Below are 19,709 nucleotides of genomic sequence, written 5' to 3'. Positions count from 1 at the left end.
GACACTTTAGAGTAATCTGCAGCCTCACACCTCCACCCAGGTGGACATTTACAGGATGTGAATGTGTGATAAGGCTGTGTACCCAGCCCCGCTTTTAATTAGACCTGTTTACTTTATGATTTCGCGACGGTGACGTTCTGATGAGGGTTGCTATAGAGTCCGAGTCAAGGTTTCCACTTTATGACCAGAATCATTAGGATATTATAAATCACATAGTGGCAATGTTAAGGTGTCTGGTGATCTATTAAAACTTATATGTGACATTTAACTGACTGTCAGTTTAGTTTTTTAATTACATATTTGATTGATGTTCACATTTTTATTAATCTCTAGTAATTAAAATGTATCCCTGTGAAGGACAATCTTCACCGCGACAAGTCCAAATTGTGTCCGAGCGTGAGAATAAAGGTAATTAATTTAATGAAAATTATGAATTGTATCTCTCTATTACGTGTTTTAAAGCTCACAGCAAATTGGAAATTGTCAAAGTAAAACCAAGTCTTGTTTCTTTAATGGAGAACATTCAATAGAGAAACTATATAAACTCTTTTAATACATATTTAATGATTAAAGATGCTCCAGGCTGCAACCAGTGAAGCAAGGATAAAAAAAAATGTTTAGAAACACTGATTTTTTTGGATATTTATAGGGTATTGAGTCATTCCCAATGACTTCAGGATTTTACCTGATTGAATCCATTCAAATGATTTTATCTTGTGTCAAATTTATCGTTGTATCTTTGTAAAAGTTCAACAAAAACAATCCAAATCAGAAAAAAAAAAAGCCTCAGAAAACATAAAACATCACGTATTTAATGCAAAGCTGGAAACTTCTCATCGATTCGAACGCTGAAGGTTCATTGATGAGAGTCGAGCTGTGTCTTTCTGAGTATCAGCTGTGCATCAAAGGGGTCTCATCAGGAATGTGGAGCTCGTACGGCGCCCAGCTGCTGCTATCGATGACGCCGAGGCCGCCGTGTGGAAGTGAATTAGGACGCTTTTGTTCGAAGGTCGCTAATGGAGGAGTTCAATGAGCTGAACCAAGAGTACATAAATAACCTCTGCAGCCTCCCACTGGCCCTTTTATGATGCTGCGCTGGAAGTGGGTTAAACAGCTGGCCACTGCCAAAACACACACACATGCAAACACACATGGGGAGGAGGGGGGGTTCTTCTCATTTACCCCCCCCCCTCCTCTTTTCAAAGTAAATGAGTGAAGCTCCTGAGGTGGAAAAGTACATCCTGTTCAAAGTGCTTATCTGGGGCTCCAAACGGAAACGCAGGGCCCGCTGGTGCACGTGGCAGTGCGTGCACGTTCAGGGGGGCATTGCATGCATACATAACTTCACCAAGGAGCCGGGCAGGTCGGAGCATCGTTTACCTTAAATGCCCTGAAACAACGTTTGTGGACTCGCCACTGTTAACATTTATCGCATACTGTCTGTGTGTGTGGTTTAATTGCAAAAACAACCGACAGCACCCACTAGTGGCCAAATGTGAAAACTACATCCTGACGTTGTGTAAACGCGAAACTTTTCAGAAACGAAAACATAAAACGATATTTTTTCGCGTGAAACGTCATGTAAACAGAGTTGCAGATTAAACGAGTTTTGAAAAATGACTGAGAAGCTGTCAGTGTTTTTTTTTTTTTTTCGGCCAATCAGAGATCAAAGATCATTTTTTAAAGATGAACTGAGCTCTGAGAAGGAGAAGATGGAAACTACTGATGATGAAGGGACATTAAAAGCTTACAGACGGTGAAAAGTTGATGCCACACGTGTGTGTGTGTTGACAGGGTGGCAGCGGGGGGGTGTTAGTGGAGGAGGATCCCAGAGGGTGCAGCTGGTGGAACATGTGAGATAATGGAACATAATGCCGGGCACAAGGTGAGCACACAACCAAACAAACACGGAGCGCCCCCCCTCAATGAGCCTCAAACCGCAGCGCCGGTACAGACGGAGGGGGGAGGAGAGAGGTTAACCTCCACCCATCCAAACTCCGTGTGGTTCCACAACGTGGTCTGACATTAAAACGGCTGTTCTGACACCTGTTGCAAACAGAAACACCCAACCAGACCCCGGCGGGAAGCTAATTTCACCAAAAAAAAAAAAAAAAAAAAAAAGCTTTTATAATGGTAAACTGTTCAATTTTCATTGTTTTTAAGTGTCAGCGATGTGGAATTTCAATTTTTACCAGAAAAAAATTATATTTAAACAATATCTGCACATTAAATGTTTTTCATCGAAACAAAATAATGAACAACTGTTTTTTCAGACAATTGAAAGTAAAACTACAATTATAATACCGTTATATGTTATAAGAAGAAAACCTAGATTTGTAAAGTTATTCTTAATTTTACGAGACATTTTGAGGTTTTGATTCGACTTGTGGCGATGTGCAGAACTGCCCCCACACTGCTATAAAATTGATCCATTTGCAAGTTTCACTGTTATCTGATATAAAGTTTTTAAGGACACAATGATTATGTTGTATGTGATGCATAAATAGTGAGATGATATGCATTTATGATCTAAGGTTTGTAAAAACACTTCCATATAATTAAAACCATCTACTAAAAAGTTGGTTTCTCCATGCTTGATGTCTGAAAGTGAAGGATGAGAGTGTATTAAAGTATCAGCATGTGCCGTTCCCATTCCTGTTATCATATCATGATATTATCATGTGGTTACTAGTCATGTCTAAAATAAAATTAAACACACATTGTTATTAATGTGGTTCCTTTTATAATAATTGAAATTCCAAATTCTGGTGTGAAATACAATGAAATGTCAAAATAAAAGCTTCTCCTAGCTGTTACATCATGCATGTTGACAGCACAGCTTTGAGAAACAGGCTAATAGCTAATCTCTCTGGACAGCATCTCTGCTCCGGTCTCAGTGGTCTGGTGTGTCTGGAAGTCTTCTGACATGTGTTTTAAAAAACTCTTTTTCTTTTTTTTAATTTTACTATTTACTTGGTTTTTTGGTGGGCCGGAATGGAGCCCCTTGCGAGCCGGTTTTGGCCCACAGGCCTTATGTTTGACGCCTCTCATCTACACCAAATGAGCTTTCACCACTATAATTAAAAACAAACGGGGGTTCAGAAGCCTGGAAAGATGATTTAGCCATTACATTAAGTTTGAATTTTTGCCGAACCCGTGATTTTAAATATTATTTTACTTTTCAGGGGTCACGTGAATTTCAGCTTTGAAAACATTAAAAATTTCAGCTCGTAAAATATCAAGTTTAGAATTAAAGTAGAGCTTTCGTGTTAATAAGATAAATTCCCACCATGTGCTCTCTCTATCGGAGAGAAAAACGTTTCAGATTTGTTTATGAATGGTTGCATATTTACTACTTATCCGTCTGATTTGGAGACTTTTCGCGTGCTTGTATGAATTCCAGCCACGTGCAGCGCGCAGCAGGTTTCTGCAAACAGCGGCTCGTGCGTGACGTATTTTATAGAATCTTAACGTTTCCGTTACATTTTAAGTCTTAAATGCTCATAAATTCTAGGTTTCAGCTTTATAGACCCCCCTCTTATATAAAATGAAAATATTTCAGCACAACAAAACAAAGACAAAGTAGAGATGCGTGATGTCAGGGAAAAAAGTGTCAAATCCTGAATGTTCATGAGGATTCTGTTTTTCTTTCGCGTTTCATAAAATGTGAGAAATAACGAGCCAACTTACTTTGCTCGTCGAATTTCCTGATGATGGTGTCCAGGTAGGTGTTCTGGAGCGCGACATGACCGCGTCTCACCGGCATCGTGGAGCAAAGAGCGGCGCGCGCCCGCGACGCACCGACCTCACCGGCTCAGCGCGATCCGGAGGACGGAGGAAGAGGAGGAGGAGGAGGAGGAGGAAGAGGGGGAGGAGACCATCTGCCTCCGCGCGGTGTGATGCTCCCCGGTGATCCGCTGAGGCTGCGGCGGACGCGGCGCGAGGAGAGATGGAGAGAGAGATGGGGGGGTTGCCAGGGTGACGGCGGATGCAGGGTGAGGAGAGAGGATGTAAAGGGGGAGAGAAGGGGGGGAGCAAAACCTCCTGAATACTTGCTTGAAGTTGCTGGACCCCCTGCCAGACCTGCTGGGACCCCCCTCAAAGAATCCATGTGAACAAGTTACAAACAAGAAGGCATTATTTACAGCAGAGGTTCTGAAAGTGTGGGCAGCGGCCTACTGCTGGGTCCTGAAGCTCATGAAGATGGGTCGAGTGTTCAATTAGAAGAAGTTCAGATTGTGTATGTATCCATATGTGTGTCTGAGAATGTAGCTATTTATGTGCCTATAGAAATATCCATGGACATCCAAGATTTCAAGCGCATATTTTTGTATTTAGAGCAGATTCCACATTTAGTTTTATCACACCTTACTTCATCTTTTCTCTTTGAATCTTGTACTTCCTGTCTTCTTTTCTTGATCTGATCTTATTATCCCCTTGTCAGTCCTCTGTAAGACATTTTGAACTGTAATACCAAATCCATCCTGCTTTGCTTTTTAATCCTTATGAAACCTTGATCTGGTATCTAAATGAGCTCTGGTTCCCAGGGTTTCATTTCAGAGCCCTGCGCCTGTGGAAGTGTGTGTGGTGTGGCGGTGTGACCTGACGGCGGCGTGACGCTGACAGAGCGCAGACCCCCCATCAGTCTTCTCCTCCTCACTCCACATCACAAGTTCCCCCGAGCCCGAAATAGCAGCGTCCTCTCTCCCAGTGGCTGCCATCACACTCACGCACGTCTCCATTAATCTGCGGGCCGCGATAAGGCTCACGGGGCTCGGCGTGCACGTATTGGCGAGGATCTGAAGCAACGGGCCGGGTTCTGTGAGGCGAGTGGGGTCTGCCGAAACATAAAGAGGAAGAAAACGAGCTGGTAAACGTGAGAGGAGAAGAGAAGAATTTAAAATGAAGTTTTGGTAACTTGAAGGTTTTTGCAGTTTACAGATCCGCCATCTCCGTCCCGGACACCTGGCTGGCTCGGATCGTGTACACAGAGACAGAACAGACGCTGAAACCAGAGTTTCTCCTCTTTAAAGGTCGCCTGAGGAGGCTGCACGCCGCTCGCTCTGTTCAGCATCGCCTGACACAAAAGACTTTCATTCACCGGCCGCGCTCGCCAATATTTATAGCCCGGTGGTATTTTACAGGTCTTTGGAGGATCTCGCTGTATTTTCTTCATGAACAGCAGTCGCAACACCAAGACAGCTGCTCGGCCTCTTATTGTGGAGTCCTTTAGTATTCACCGACAAAATCATTTTATTTGACTCATTTATGCAGATGACAGTCAAATTTATGTCTCATTAAAGAGGAAAGAGGACTTCTCACTAATACTTCTATTATACGACGCCTTGAGGGCATTAAAGCCTGGATGGCCCTGAACTTTTGAAAGTTTTATGAAAAGAAATAAATGGAGGCGGACTTGGGCTCCTTGGCTCCATATGGGAAACAGACAGTTTTAAACTTGGGTTTTAAAATTTACAGTGATTTTAAACTGGATTCGCAGACAGCCACAGTGGCTCAGTCCAGCAGCAGTTGTTTAAAAGTGCTTTAGAAATGAAGTTGAGTTGAGTGTGAAATTTACAGGAAAAAAAGCTACAAATCAAATTAGCTGAGTCTCATGACTCCTCAACACTAGGTGGCGATAATGTCCTGTAGTGTATCTGTTTCACACAATAGAAGAAGACAGATAAAACCTGAAGTAAAGAATTTTAGAAAACTGAGCAAAATGTTTATTTGGTGCGTGTTGGCATCTTGTAATATTCAGTTTGTTCATTACAGGTTCAAAATAAATCCCAGGTTTATTCATTCATCAGACAAGTAGCCTATTATTTGTTTTGGTTTTTTTTTGTACGGGGAGCATTTTAATTGGATTGTCTTAAGTGGTGCTCATGGTGACAAGATAATTATGTGAGACTCTTCAAAGTGTCGTCAGTCTCTGAGGGGAAAAAAGGAAAGGACGCACGAGAAGACCAAAACTGAATCCCATCCATCTGGAGAGCCGCGACGGCTTCCAGCTGAAATCCCCGCGTCGCCCCGTCAATCACTGAAGAATCTGTTAGCAGGACAGAGTTTTCTCCCAGTGGAGGTGGAGCGCCTCGCGTGGCAGCTGCTCACCGGGGTGGGAATGGGTGAGTGTTACTAACAAGTGAAAAACATCTCCATCATTACTGGTTTTGGGGGTTTGTGTTAAAGCAGACAGTCTGTTTGGACTGGAATGGGTTCAGTCTTTCTCTGGTCACCGAGGACAAGAGGTGGGAAAAAAAAAAAAAAACAAAAATCACAGTCCATCCATGTATCAGTCCATCTTTTCATCATTCATCCGTCTGTCTGCGTTGATACGCCAGTCACCTTCCATCATCTATTCATTCATCCATTTATCTACAGCTTCACAATCACATCCATCCATACAGAAATCAGACACAATTCAAGGCTGATTGCACATTCTGATTAAAGACTGTTCATTCATCCATCCATCCATCCATCCATCCATCCATCCATCCATCCATCCATCCTCCCTTCTGTCTCGGTCAGACGTTTGTCAACACTGACAGGCTGTTGCTCACTGGCATGTGTTTTATTTCTTCCACTGGAGCCAGTAATCTGATTTATTCTGGATCTGTCTCAGATATGAGGAGCGTCGCGTTATCAGTGTTTCCCTGGCGTTTTATCAAATCAACAAAAAAACCAGGAGAGATTTTAGCTTTTACATATCTGCTCTGCGGCAGGGTGAGAGCGCCGTATCACATCCAGCTCTGGTTACTGACGATAACAGGCAGAAATCATAACAAGATAAGATGTCTATCTTCTAAACCCACTTTATGAGCTGATTCTTCACGATGCAAATGGAATTAAACTTCCAGTGGAATTCGACACTGTTACCGGTCAGTATTTCATTTAACTGTTACTACAGAGACTTTAGATGTCAAACATAAGGCTTGTGGGACAAAATCAGGCCACAAGAAGCTCCAATTCAGCCCACCAAACCATAAAAAAAGGTAAAATATTGAAGATGTTGTCATCAGAAGTCATCTATGTCCATATTGAAGCATCTGCGGTGAGAGCGGGGAAATGTTTAAACTCCAGAGGAAACTCTCAGTGAGCGAGCGCTCTGCGTTTCGTCGAGACGGTCCCGGTGAAACGACGGCTAAAATTAACCCAGCAGACACATGCCTGTCTTTGACCCTTTGGTGCGAGAGCCAAGTGAGGCAGGAATGTGCAGCAGGGAGGCGAGCGGCACTCGGCGAGTTCGGGAAACATCATTTACTGAAATCACAGCGGAAAAGCGAAGAGAGATTTGGATTCATTCACGTAAAAGTGGAGGCGTGTCTGAAAACAAAATGCAGCTATCCAGATTAAAATGAACATTGGCTGAAAATGCAAACTCCGCAATTTTATATTAAAACGACACAGTGATTTACGGTAATTGTAGGCAATCTGCAGGTAATCCACTGGTGTAGAATGATCCCTGCAGCTGTATCTGATCCAGAAATACTTCACATGATTATGCAGCTGACACCTGTGATCATCTTCCTCCCACAGACTAACCCAGCTTCATCTGACGAACCAGACCATGGAGCATCTTCCTCCCTCGGATTTAAGAGAATATTAAACAAATACAAGAATTTCCAAACTACCTTTTACTTATTTTTTTAGAAAAAGAAGAACTTTTTTGTGATATTTTCTAATATCTTCTGTTGTCATGTAATGTTGAAACAACTCAACACCTTTTCAAAGATACAACTAACATCTGGAATCCCATCCCAGCTGTTTCGTCAACTGAAAACCAGGAGCTCCCGCCTCTTCCCGGCCTTGTGGAAAGGACGGGAAGGATCTAGATTTCAGGGTCTGCGCCGCCCACCGCTCAGCGCTCAGCGGCCGAGAGATTTATCAGCCTGAAAGTCTTCCAGCTCAGGGTCGTCCTCTCGGCTCTGACCTGAGATTCTCCATTCCGGCGATAGGAGAAGGAAAACAGATCCACGCTGCACCTTAAACACTGTCACTTATCACGGTCAGGCTTCAGTAGGAGAAACACAGAAACACTTTATCAGCACAAACTGCAGCGTATGGAGCCGAAATAATGCGATACATACCGTATATAGATATATAGAGAGACACCAACTCTTCGGTTATTGCTGTGCTGATTTACAACGGTAATAATTTCCTTCACAAATATTGACAAAAGGTAAGAATGAGGCTCATCTGAACCCTCCACAAGCCCAGAAGAGAATTATAAACCCATTTACACAAATGCCTTCTCAACATTAATCCAGGTTAAATGTGGTTTAAGGCCAAGAGCAGAATGCTCCTGTTGCACATGGTGTCAGCCACGGTGTTAGATTTTCTAAATCACTTACAAAACGAACACAAACCGAAAGTGAAATCTATCCGCAGGACTGCAGGAGGTGAACTCATCTGCTGGAGCTGCACTCAAATAGCCCAAAGTTAATTGTCAGAACCTATAATGATCATTTAAAGAGGAGAGCTTATGTAATTCACGCGTCACGTTTCGATCTTGGTTATAAACGCACGAAGCGTCACCGAAAAAAGACAGAAAAAACACAAGAGGAACATTAGTAGCAAACAACACGGTTTATTGTGGTTAACAGGAGACTGTAGTCAAAACTAATGTAACGATCACGTCTGCAAAGGAGGCAAGGTGAACACATCGGGTGGCGCGTTATCAGGAGGAAGTGGAGAGGAGGCAGTGGGTAGAGGGGAAGGTTTGAGGCACAAATCACACGGTGTCCTTGGCGACGAGCTCCGGTGAGGCTCTCATTAGCTGTCAGCACGGCTTCAGTCAGAGAGGGTTCACTGCCCCCCCCCACCCTCCACCCTCCACCCCCACAGCACAGCAGAGGCAGTCGTGACCACGGCGCCCCTCACTCCCGTCTCGCCGATGGCAGGACGTCAGGGCAGCCGGCTGGGGGGCAAAGGTCACGTCAGCTTTCACACTGTCAGAGCGCCGTGTCCTCATCTCGCAGATAATCCTCCAGGAGGTGCAGAAGAAGAGGTTCCCATTTGTTCCTGCTCCTCTTGGCTGATTAGACCCCCCCCCCACAACCACCGCCGCCATCGCCTCCACCCCCCTCCACCTTCTGTCTGCTGCACACAGGATCAGATATCAGAACAAAAACACAAATCTACAACCAGGCTCCGTTTACACAACAACATTTCAAGAGAAAACGAATAATTTTTGCATTTTTGTCTCAGAAAAGAAGAAGAGTTGTGTTTTCCCCCCCTCGTCGTCGTGTCAACGGAGACCCGAAACGCAACCAGAGTTTGGCATTTTCACTTGAAAACGTTGTCATGTAAACGGAGCCGTAGGGTGAAAACACGCTAGACAGCCGACCGTGTTCAACTGGAAATAACTCACAAGATTTTGGGTTATAAAAGTGACTTTACACTAAGTTTAATTCATTAGTGGAATTTAACAACAGTTTGTTACCAACATGATGAGTAAAATCTGATAAATCCGTCTCGGTATGTTAAAAGGAGTCTTCAGTGTTCAACAAGTACAAAAAAATGTCTTTATTAATCTATCTAAAGGTCTTTATTTCTCATATTGTTTAATGGTTTGATGGAAAACTGCAAACAATCAGAAAGAATGTCAAATTTCATCATTTCAATGAGCTAATGAATTTAATCTCTTCTTTGAAAAAGTATATACATTAAGGTTTTGACCACGTTTTCTTCTGCTGCTGCTACTTTTTTCACGTGGTCGGCTGTTTTGAACCGTTTTCCATTGTATAAATGACACAAGAAACTGGGATTTAATTGAGAGAAGACTATAGAAACCATCAAGTCGCAGGTCAGAAGTGTCTCACGTGTTCGAGTTTTACAATCATCAGAGTGAAGAAAAAGAAAAAACAGAGGAGGTGATGTGTCTGGTGTCTTTTTACCCTCATAAAAGACTCAGTGTAATATAAAAATTAGCAATCAGTTTTAGAAGCCTTGATATTATATTGCGTTTGGACAGTGTACATGCATCCATCGTTGTGAAACCAGGATGTGCATGTAATCTGTGTGGTTACATAATCTCCAATGCAAATAGTAAAAATGCATCTCTAGTCTGACTGGTTCAGTGTTTTGGTGAAGCGGATCAAGTCCACATATGAGCTGAGGTAGCCAGAACTTTAAAACTTTTAAACTCTTGGTTTTAAGCGTTTTCAGCTGTATTCTTCCCAAATTCAATCAATCGTGCAGTTTTTGCTGGCTAATTCTCATGTGTTGCACAGGCGTGTGTGCGCGTGTGTGTGTGTGATAAGAGGCTGCTGCTGTAGCAAACAAAACAAATACAGAAAAATAGCACCAGAACAAACAAACTTAAAAAAAAGAAAGAAAAAAACCCAGCTCCCACTACTCTAACGTGCACATTTCTCTCAATCTTGACCTCAGTCCAGCTCCTGTACACAACGTGTCTCCGATCCAGACGAATCACATACGCGACACCACACGTCGACTTCCACCACGCTACGAACGACGCCTCGAGGCCTCGGCTGAGGACGCTAACTGAGCTCCGCTACACAAACAAGGCGCAAAAAGAAAAGGTTTTGCTGGAGCTGATTGTGATTGTTTGGGGCTGAAATGTTGAGAGTGTGTTCGATGGTTAAAGTCAGACGGGATTAGCAGGCAGGTGATGGAGGAAAGAGGAAAACGTGAACGAACGCAGCTTTGGGAAACAGAGAAGGAGGAAGGGATGAAGGTGACTCCTGCTTTTTACAGCTTCAGGGGAGATCTTTGTGCTCGGTGGTGGTGTCTTTAATGATCTGAAAAGAAAAGAAAGCACAGGTTAGAGCTGCAGTGTGTGTGTGGAGGACTCAACACTGCCCTCTACAGGCAGTGAGCAGCTCATCCTGAGTTATCCTTTTATTTAATCCAATTTAATGCTTTTGTGGTTTATTATCAAACTTTTTGAATATTTCAATAATGTCTTTACTTTTACCAATTCGTGACATCTTACTAATATACCTATAAAAAAAATCCAACTATTGGAGGATATTTAAGGACCTAAACTGAGACATATTGTGTCAAATTCAATTCAGTTTAGAGGCACAAAAAGTCCAATTTGATCTCCAGTGTGTTCAATGACAGATAGTACTTAAATAATCTGTAAATAACCACACAAAGCTCAATGATTTGCTGTTGTTGCACTATTTAAAGAAATTTTGAACAGTATCTATAACAAAAAACCTGAAAATGTATAAATTTACAAATTGAAAAGAAGTATAATTTCAACACTGTGTGGTTTTAAATGATGCTTCCTACTGCAAAATACAATGACAATTCATAATGATGTCTCTTGCAGGTTTGTAGCAACTAAAAATTTTCAGTTTATTTTATTTTTTTTTACAATTTCACTTTGTGGAAGACAAAGTACTCCTGCTCAACAATATTCTGAGTTACTTACAAACACGCTGTGGGTCTATTTTACACTGTGTGTGTGTGTGTGTGTGTTTGTGTTTAAAATGTTAACATAATATTCCACATGTTTGCAAGTAAAACTGCAGAGACTATGGGGTCAGTGGGAGTACCTCCCCATCTCTGGTCTCCACAGTCCGGACCAGGATGCTCCTCTTCACATGAGCTTCCGGGGTTTTGGTGTCCAAATTAGTTTCTATTAATGAAAAACAGAGGAAAGAAGTAAATAGAGATTTAAAGTTATTTTCAAAGAAGAAATCCTGACAAAAAAAGAGGTGGAAATATACAACACAATTTGTTTAAGGTGGAATTAACATGAATTGGAATGTGTTTTGAAGATTTACCAAATATTTCAACGAAAAGTCGCTAACCCTCCTTTCCAGGCATTCATTCACTTTCTAAAGTTGACATCCACATTCTTGGAGTCAACTCTTCTATCAAACTCTTTCTGCAGCTGTTAAAAAAATCTGTCAACACTCAAATGACTGATTATGGTGTATTTGTTTTATTTTTTGCCAACTTAAACATTAAAACTTAAAATAGGTACTTTTTCTGAGAATACTACATTCCACCTTCACCTTGTAATTCTGATTTGATGTGATATTGTAAAGTTTGACATTTCCAGAAATGCTGCAGTTTGCATGTCAAGCCACTAGTTGGTGCTGATTGTTTTGCAATGCAGCCATGCATGCAGAGACACATGAAGTAAACTTCAAGCTTCTTTAAACTTTCTCTATCTGTGTGTAAGAAATGTTCTCCCTGTATGCAGACGACAGTGTAGTAAATGTCAATGTTACACTGTCACCATGAGAGCTGCTGACCTCTGAACTGCAGGTTTGAGAAGCTCTGCACTGGGATGGTGATCCTGCAGGAAGAGAGAGGAATCAGTCACATGATCTCAACACATACGCAAGGTTTGAATCTCAGAAATGGACGACCCTCACCTGCTCTCCTCCCCCTCCAGGAGCTTCCTGTAGGTGGCGATCTCGATGTCCAGGGCCAGTTTGACGTTGAGGAGGTCCTGGTACTCCTGCAGGTGCCTGGCCATCTCCTCCTTCAGCGCCTGGATCTCCTCCTCCAGGCGGTTCACCGTGTCCTGGTAGTTGGCGGTCTCCATGGCGCAGCGGTCCTCCATCTCTCGGAGCTGGCGCTCCAGAGACTCGTTCTGGAGGAATCGTACACAAGCATGTGAAAGGTAAACCTTTTGATCGTTTCAAAAGTTGAGCAAAAAGTTCTCTCCTGTGGAGGCTGGTGTGTTTGGGTGGACCCACGGTGCCTCGCAGAGCCTCCAGGTCGCAGGTCACCACTTGGATCTGCCTCCGATACTCGTTGGCCTCCTGCTTGGCCTGCCGCAGTGCTTCTGCGTTCCGATTGGCCGAATCCGTCAGGTCAGCAAACTGTGCAGAACAAACAGTCCCATTTAAATAAGCAATATCTCACTTTCCAGCTTTTAGAGTTGGTTTGCAGTGACCATGTGTGTCACTGTGTGTTAATCTCACGTGTTGGCTCTGACCTTGGATCTGTACCACTCCTCCGTCTCCTGCATGTTTGAAGAGGCCATGGTCTCATACTGGACCCTGATGTCTCTCAGAGCAGCAGTCAGGTCGGGTTTGGAAACATCCAGGTCGACGTGGACCTGCTGGGCCATGATCTGCTCCTGCAGCTCACGCAGCTCCTGAAAGCAAACCGAGCAAAAACAGTCAGGAGCAATCAGCCGTGGATGAACTTTCAGATTTTTTTTTTTTTTTTTTGTCCCCATTTTACCTCCTCGTGAATCTTCTTCAGGAAGTTGATCTCATCCTGCAGGGCCTCGATCTTCCTCTCCAACTGGACACGATTCAGAGCCGCCTCGTCCACATCCTTCGGAGCACAGGTGGATGAGACGAGGCAGGAATCACCGGCTCACCCCAGAAAAGACTGATTATCACCTGTCTGAAGGCGTTCAAGCTGTTCTCTGCATCCTGCCGGAGGCCGATCTCATCCTGCAGTCTGAGCAACGACAGAGAAGAGAAGATGGGAAGAAAACAAAGGAAAATACCCAGAATCCTCTGCTGACCTGACTTCAGTTGCTATGAAAGTTCATGGAAGTTACAGATCGTGTTTAAAGTTGAATCACATTGAGATGTTTAAAAGCTTCACACACAGCTCTTCCGCAGAGTTGATATGAAGTTACAATGTAAAAGCGTGTGATAATTATTCAATGTTGTCATCTATTCACCAGGTGCATCAATGTAGTTTTTACTCTCGAAAGAGGCGCCATTCCAAACTTTACCATTAATGATAATCTCATGAATGCACCAACAGAGTATTACAGTCCCTCCTGCTGCCTCCTCGGTGAATTCACAGTTTAAAAAGACTAACTTTTCTCAAACTGTGAGGACTGACAGGCATATTTTGAAAGAGACTGTCACTTGGAGCTGCGGTGGTACGGGGGCGGGTGGTGGAGGAGGGTGGGGGTATGGGTGGGTGGGGGGGGTGCTCAGCTGAAAGGCAGGCTTACGCATCATTACACACTCACTCCAATCTCACAGCCTTTCCCACGGGATGGAGGCAACACATCGAACTCTGCACGCACACACTCACACACACGACAGTCCCAACCGCGCTCCGAGAGGAACATCTGCACAGCTTCACCCGGGGAACAGAGGCCATCATGAATCCCACAGGTAACCTCTGACCCCTCAGGTCACCGTTCAGTCCTGAAGAGGACCTGCAGCTGCGTAGATCTGAAGTGGACCTCCTCCACACTCTGACACCCTCAAACCTTCCCTCTCAACTCTAAATTACATTTTAGATTCACGCCACGCTTAAACAGAAGCCAAGTTTGCACAGGCGGCGTAACGATGGGTAACTGGAGGGAAAAAGAGTGAGAGAGAGAGAACGAGAGAGAGAGAGAGAACATCTGCCCGGCAGCCTGCTCCCTTTGTGAGAGTGCTGCCATTGTGCCGGCCTCATTCCTCCACACTCGCTCAATGGCAGCGCGGGGTTCAGTCAGGATCAAGTTTGTAAAGAGGGATCCAGGAGTAAAGCTGGGGCCGTCTGCATTCCAGCCAATCACAAACAAAACGTCATCTGCATATAAATGCAGGGGAGAAAGAGGGAAAACTGCAATGCAACGTCTATTTCATTTAGAAACATCCAACACGCAGCAAAAGCAGCCGATCAATAAGTCATGAAAAGCTCCGAAAACAAGAGTTGAAAAAATTTTGGACACTGACTGAAGGAGAAAAATGGAAACTGGTGCTTAAAGCAAACACAATATAGGAAAATGTAAAAACTACAGAAGAATTCAGGCAATTCAACACCAAGTTCACCAGGCCTGAGACATGACTGTTAGAGATCGAAAGATCAGTAGAAGGACATATTGGTGGCATGGAATCAGATTTCCAAGCATTTTAAAACCTCAAGATACAATCACAGACGAAGAGGAAATGTTTTCAAACTCAAGCAAAAAGTAAATGAAGAAGCTTAGAACCAAAAAGTGAATAAAACCAAGAGAGAGGTTCCTCAGAATATGCATGATGTTCTTCTGCAATGTGAGTGGAAGGGTGAGGTCAGGAAAGGGTAACCCTAACCCTGGAAACAACAGATCTCCTTGTTATCGTCCTGAACCCAGAGACAGGTGTGGTTCAGCAGAGTGCTGCTCCTCCTCTTCCTCCTACCTCTGCTTCAGCATGGCCAGGTCCGCCGCCAGGTTGTCCCTCTCGATCTCCAGCCGGGCCTTTCCGCTGGTGAGAGCGTCCACCTGCCGGCGCAGCTCCCTCAGCTCCTCCTGGTAGATGTCCCCCAGGCGGCTGGGCTCCTTCCCCTTCAGCTGGTTGAGCTCGGCCACCAGCACCTTGTTCTGCTGCTCCAGCAGCCGCACCTTCTCGATGTAGCTGGCGAAGCGGTCGTTCAGGCCCATCATCTCCACCTTCTCGTTGGTGCGCGTCTCCTTGAACTGGGCCTTCATCAGGGAGTCCGCCGAGAAGTCCAGCCGGTCCACGGGGCTGCCGAGCAGCAGGGCGGCCGCCGTGGAGCCCAGGGACACCCGCGACACCGGGCTGGAGTGGGTGAAGGCGCGGGAGGTGCCGTGCCAGGAGAAGCGGCCGGAGGAAAGGCTCCCGTACCGGGGCCCCGATCCGCTGGAGCCCTGGGGGCCGAAGCGCTTCCTGTAGGAGGACTGGACTCTCTGGCTCTCCATGGCTGAGGGGAATGAAGCTGGTTCTGGGCACAAACGGGGCTTTTATGGGGGCGGGTGAACGGACACCCCCCTCAACCACACACCCCTAGTCCTCAGCGGAGAGGCCACAGGGTGGGGCAGGAGCGGGAAGGGGGTGGGGGGGTGGGGGGTGGGGGGGTGAATGGGGCAGAAAGGGAGAGTGACGGGGTCTCCGAGCTGCCAGGGATTGTCTGTGCTCGTCCACTCCAAACATCTCTTGGCCTTCTCTCTCTTTCTCCCCCCCTTGCCTCTGACTCACTCCCTCTTCCACCCCCCCCCCCCCCCCCCCCCCCCACCCCCCTCCTTTTTTGTGTCCGTCTCCCTTTCTTTCTCCCCCAGAATGAATGAAAAGGAATTTGTGTGACAGGCTTTGGACAACTAATTCAACCTGGCCGCACAAACACGAGTCTGGTCATACCGGGACGCCGAGAGGGGAACGACCTGATCGGAAAACACATTTCTGCCAGTAAACCTGAAAAAGTGCCGCGTTTAACGTGTAGTACACGGATAAAAGCGTCCTTCCTGTGAGGAAGGCAGGATTTACTGTGTGAGGACACAAACAGCTTGAGGGACAAGAGCTCAAAGCTGCCGTCGCTCCTCTTCCCGTCACAATTTACCGCCCAAATTACATAAGGAAGAATCAATTGCCAAGCCCTGAGAGGAGATACCTTCAGATTCTGTTCAGTTTTAGTGAAAGGATCTGATTGAACAATGGATTTTCAAAGGATTTTGTTCATAAATGCAGCAGAAAGAAACCCAGGAGGGGTCAGAGGGCAGCTTTCCCTCACTGTCAGCAGATCTGTTTTCACGCAATATGTGATCCGATACTCGATTCTGGGAACGGCATCACTGCATCCCGAGTTAAAACTATTAATGAATTCATTAAAACACTGTTTTTTGATTGAACAGAGCATTACACGCCCACTTTGGAAGAAGACTCACCTGACGTTTTACTGTAAATGTGTCAAGCTAACGAGAAGGGCCATGCTTTTTATTTCCTGGGGATCCAAAGTGAAGAAATACAAAAAAAGAACAGTAAAAAAAAAAAGTGCAGTTAGGTGAGCACAATGTGGTTCATGTTCTCTAAAAAAATAAATAAATAATCAACAATTATTTTGAGAGTAAATTCACATACAACACATATCATAGTGGACAACTACAGTGCAATGTTTCTGACGATTTTCTGACTGTATCAAGACTCACCTGACATTTCATTGTGAATCCATTCTGCTGTAACAGTATTAACTTTAAATGCAAAACAAACAAACAAACAAACAAACAAACAAACAAGCAAACAAACAACCAAACAAACATCATGAAATCTGGTGTAGAAGAAACTTTTTCAGGTTTTATTTCTTGGTAAAAACCCTTCTGAGCTGCACTAACACTGGATATTTGCACATATTTCTCATAAAATCTGAAATATCTTGTTTTTTTAAACTAAAGATTCAAGTAGAGTGTGTGGTTCCCTGCACTGTCCTGTGGACAGTGGAGAACTGGGGAGAGGAGGGAGTTAATCTGAGCTGCAGCAGAACCAACAGAGGCTGTAACAAAAGCCATTTTCATCCATTACCCCGACAACAGCAGGCTGGCAGCATCACTGCTCTTCAGCTGATCTTTAACTCACTTCTTCGTCTTAAAAAAGAAAAAAAAAAAAACGTGGTGAGAGTGGGCCAGTGCTGCTACAAAGTACAAATTAAGGTCATTTTGTTAATTGTCGTCTAGTTCCAAAATACATTTATAGAAGTAGAATGAGCTGTGTTCTTTCAGACAAAAAGTAACAACAGTGATTTCTGTCTTCATGGCTTTTCTACAGGGCAGTAAATGTTCTGTTTTTGTGGGAAAGTAGCTTCTCCGCCTCTTTAAGGCTGAGTTTACACAACTTTTTCGTGTGTGTTTTTGGTGTCCGTTAACAACAAAAACGGTGCTCGGAGCCAATAAAAATGCAACTTTTTTAATGTAAATGGTGGGAAATGCCACTGTTGCGCAGGTGCACCATGGCCTTGGGAAATATTTGTTGTGTACATGCACAAGTAGATGGACAATCCATGCGTTTACATGGGACTTTTTATTCCTCTATAAATCCAAATAAAGCATAATTCCACTGTAAAAATAGCCATTAAATCCGAATAGACTGGTTTATTCTCCTTTGGAAACGGAATCTTATGCTAATTAGGCGCGACTTCATTCTGGTCATTCTTGCTCCGTCGGGATGACGCAATATTCCAAGATGGCGGCCTGCGGTCCGCGTTACGACTCGTATGGAGACGATTTATATAACGGTAATTTTAAAAGAATTTGATACAATGGAACGAGCGGATCGACGGGCGCTTAACAAAGCGGACATTTTTAAAGCTGTGGCATGAAAATTGATCAAGAAAGAAAGATGAGAAAAACGCTGTTTACTTCCGGGAGACGTCAGTACGTCATGGCCGTCCCCTGTCCAATCAGAGAGAGGGATTTAATTCTTCGTTTTTCCCCATGTAAACACGATGCTCATAATTATAATTCTGAATTATCTAATTCAGAATAAACCAATTCCAAATTAAAAACACCCATGTAACCACACTTTTATTTTCTAAAAGAGTAGTTGTAGGGTATAATTTACGACATACACATAATTTTAAAGTTAGATGGGCAAATAATAAACGGAAAAGACTTTGTCCTTCAGTTCAAGGGGTAAAATTGTGGAACAAACTGGGAAGACAGCTCAAGGAATGTCCAAATATGAAATTATTTAAAAAGCAACTTAAAGAAATGACTTTTGAAAAATATATTAAGCAGAATGATTTTTGTTTATAAAAAAAAGTAAGTGTGTTATTAACTGTCCTGTGAACATAATTGTGTGACAATGAAGGTTGTAATATCTTTAGTTAAAGAGCTTAAGTGAAGCGCGGTGGGAGATAATAAGTTTTACTTCATCCCACTCCCTTTCGAGCTAATATAAATGTGTTTTGTTATTGTATTGTGTTGTATTGAATTGTAATGATTTTTGTTTACTGTTGAGCACTGAGAATGAAATTCTGCTTGAAACAGAACAAACAAACAAACAAACAAACAAACAACAACATGCTCTTAACCATGTGTACATTAAACGTTCTGGAGAGCGGACAGAGGTCAGCTCAGCAGGAAGTGGGATCCAAGAGGTGTAATTTTGGAGTTTCAACTGCAGGACAGATCAATCGTGAGCTTGGTAAGAAAAATTAATTGGAAAAAGCAGAAATTTATGTTAAAAAACTGCGTTCATTCAGAGTTTAGCAGAAACGGTGTCGCTGTGGTTTCATGCCGTTTGGTTACAGGTAGCAGAAGCACAGCAGCAGCGCTGCATAGAGGATGTCTTTGTTTGTGGGTCGTAAAAATCACAGGGAGTGGAAACCCGTGGTACAGACAGTGAATAAAGCCCCAGTGACTCCACTATCTGGCCTTTGAGTGTTGTGGAAAAACAACAACAAGGCAGTGTCTTGAATTCCAATTGGTGCCTGTTAATGGAGGTTAAAAGGAGATGGCGCACTGTAAGCCTGGCAGGGCCTTGTTGGTCCCGAAGGCTCCGTCTAGGAGGATTTAGAGACGCCTGCATCATTACGGTGACACTGACTGTTTGGGCCCGCTGGATGTTTCAGACAATCGCCCCCGTTGCCTCAGATCTGGTCACTGAGGTAATTCGTCCAGATGATTAAACATTCAGGCAGGGGGAGAAGAAAGTCCCGCTTGCTGCAGAGTCCTGGAGGGGCCTGGTCCAACAGCTGATTCATGTCTACGAGTGTGGGGCCGAATCTTAATTCTCTGCAGTGATCTCAGGCCAGAGCAACATGGCCGCCAGCGAAGTGTGACTGCTCTGGCATTTCACGCCCAGGATCCCCCGGCGCGACCCTCTCGGCCGCCATTCGTCAACCCCGATGGCCGCATACCAACCTGGACCTCCACCAATGAGCTGGGAATACGGCGGTCTTGGCCCCGCCTCCCTCGCAGCTTCAGGGCCAGGACGGGTGTTAATTAAGCAAGGCGGTGGGGAATAAAGCCGAGGAGAAACCCTCGGTGTGAGAACAGGCCCGGTCCTGGATTTATTCCTCTCACCTCGGCTAGTCCTCGCTAA

General features: G+C 44.2%; 2 protein-coding genes across 3 annotated transcripts in view; both read right to left on the bottom strand.

Moving 5' to 3' along the window:
- Positions 1 to 3,814, bottom strand: part of kcnh6a (potassium voltage-gated channel, subfamily H (eag-related), member 6a) — a 30,103-nt gene extending 26,289 nt beyond the window's left edge. For both annotated transcript variants that reach the window (XM_030089979.1, XM_030089980.1), the window contains exon 1: positions 3,691 to 3,814. In XM_030089979.1, the coding sequence (XP_029945839.1) occupies positions 3,691 to 3,766 (76 nt within the window). In that variant the 5' untranslated portion in view covers positions 3,767 to 3,814. The remainder of the gene's footprint in view (positions 1 to 3,690) is intronic.
- Positions 3,815 to 10,706: 6,892 nt separating this feature from the next.
- Positions 10,707 to 15,611, bottom strand: gfap (glial fibrillary acidic protein). The gene is made up of 9 exons (XM_030090117.1): positions 15,078 to 15,611; positions 13,344 to 13,404; positions 13,180 to 13,275; positions 12,929 to 13,090; positions 12,687 to 12,812; positions 12,360 to 12,580; positions 12,237 to 12,280; positions 11,529 to 11,611; positions 10,707 to 10,763 (listed from the first exon to the last, which is right to left on the bottom strand). Exons 1-9 carry the CDS (start codon positions 15,596 to 15,598, stop codon positions 10,722 to 10,724), a joined length of 1,356 nt encoding a protein of 451 aa, XP_029945977.1. The 5' UTR covers positions 15,599 to 15,611; the 3' UTR covers positions 10,707 to 10,721.
- Between the last annotated feature and the right edge of the window lie 4,098 nt (positions 15,612 to 19,709).

This window comes from Salarias fasciatus, chromosome 4, assembly GCF_902148845.1.
Source record: "Salarias fasciatus chromosome 4, fSalaFa1.1, whole genome shotgun sequence".
Taxonomy (NCBI): domain Eukaryota; kingdom Metazoa; phylum Chordata; class Actinopteri; order Blenniiformes; family Blenniidae; genus Salarias; species Salarias fasciatus.
Note: the sequence above shows the minus strand (reverse complement) of the source record. Positions and strands in the feature narration are given on the sequence as shown.

Coding starts and splice junctions, on each gene's coding strand:
- gfap (XM_030090117.1), bottom strand. CDS start 15,598: ATGGAGAGCCAGAGAGTCCAGTCCTCCTACAGGAAGCGCTTCGGCCCC. Junction 13,405..15,077: donor CTGGCCATGCTGAAGCAGAG/GTAGGAGGAAGA, acceptor GTCGTTGCTCAG/ACTGCAGGATGAGATCGGCC. Junction 10,764..11,528: donor TGGAGACCAGAGATGGGGAG/GTACTCCCACTG, acceptor TTTTCTTTTCAG/ATCATTAAAGACACCACCAC.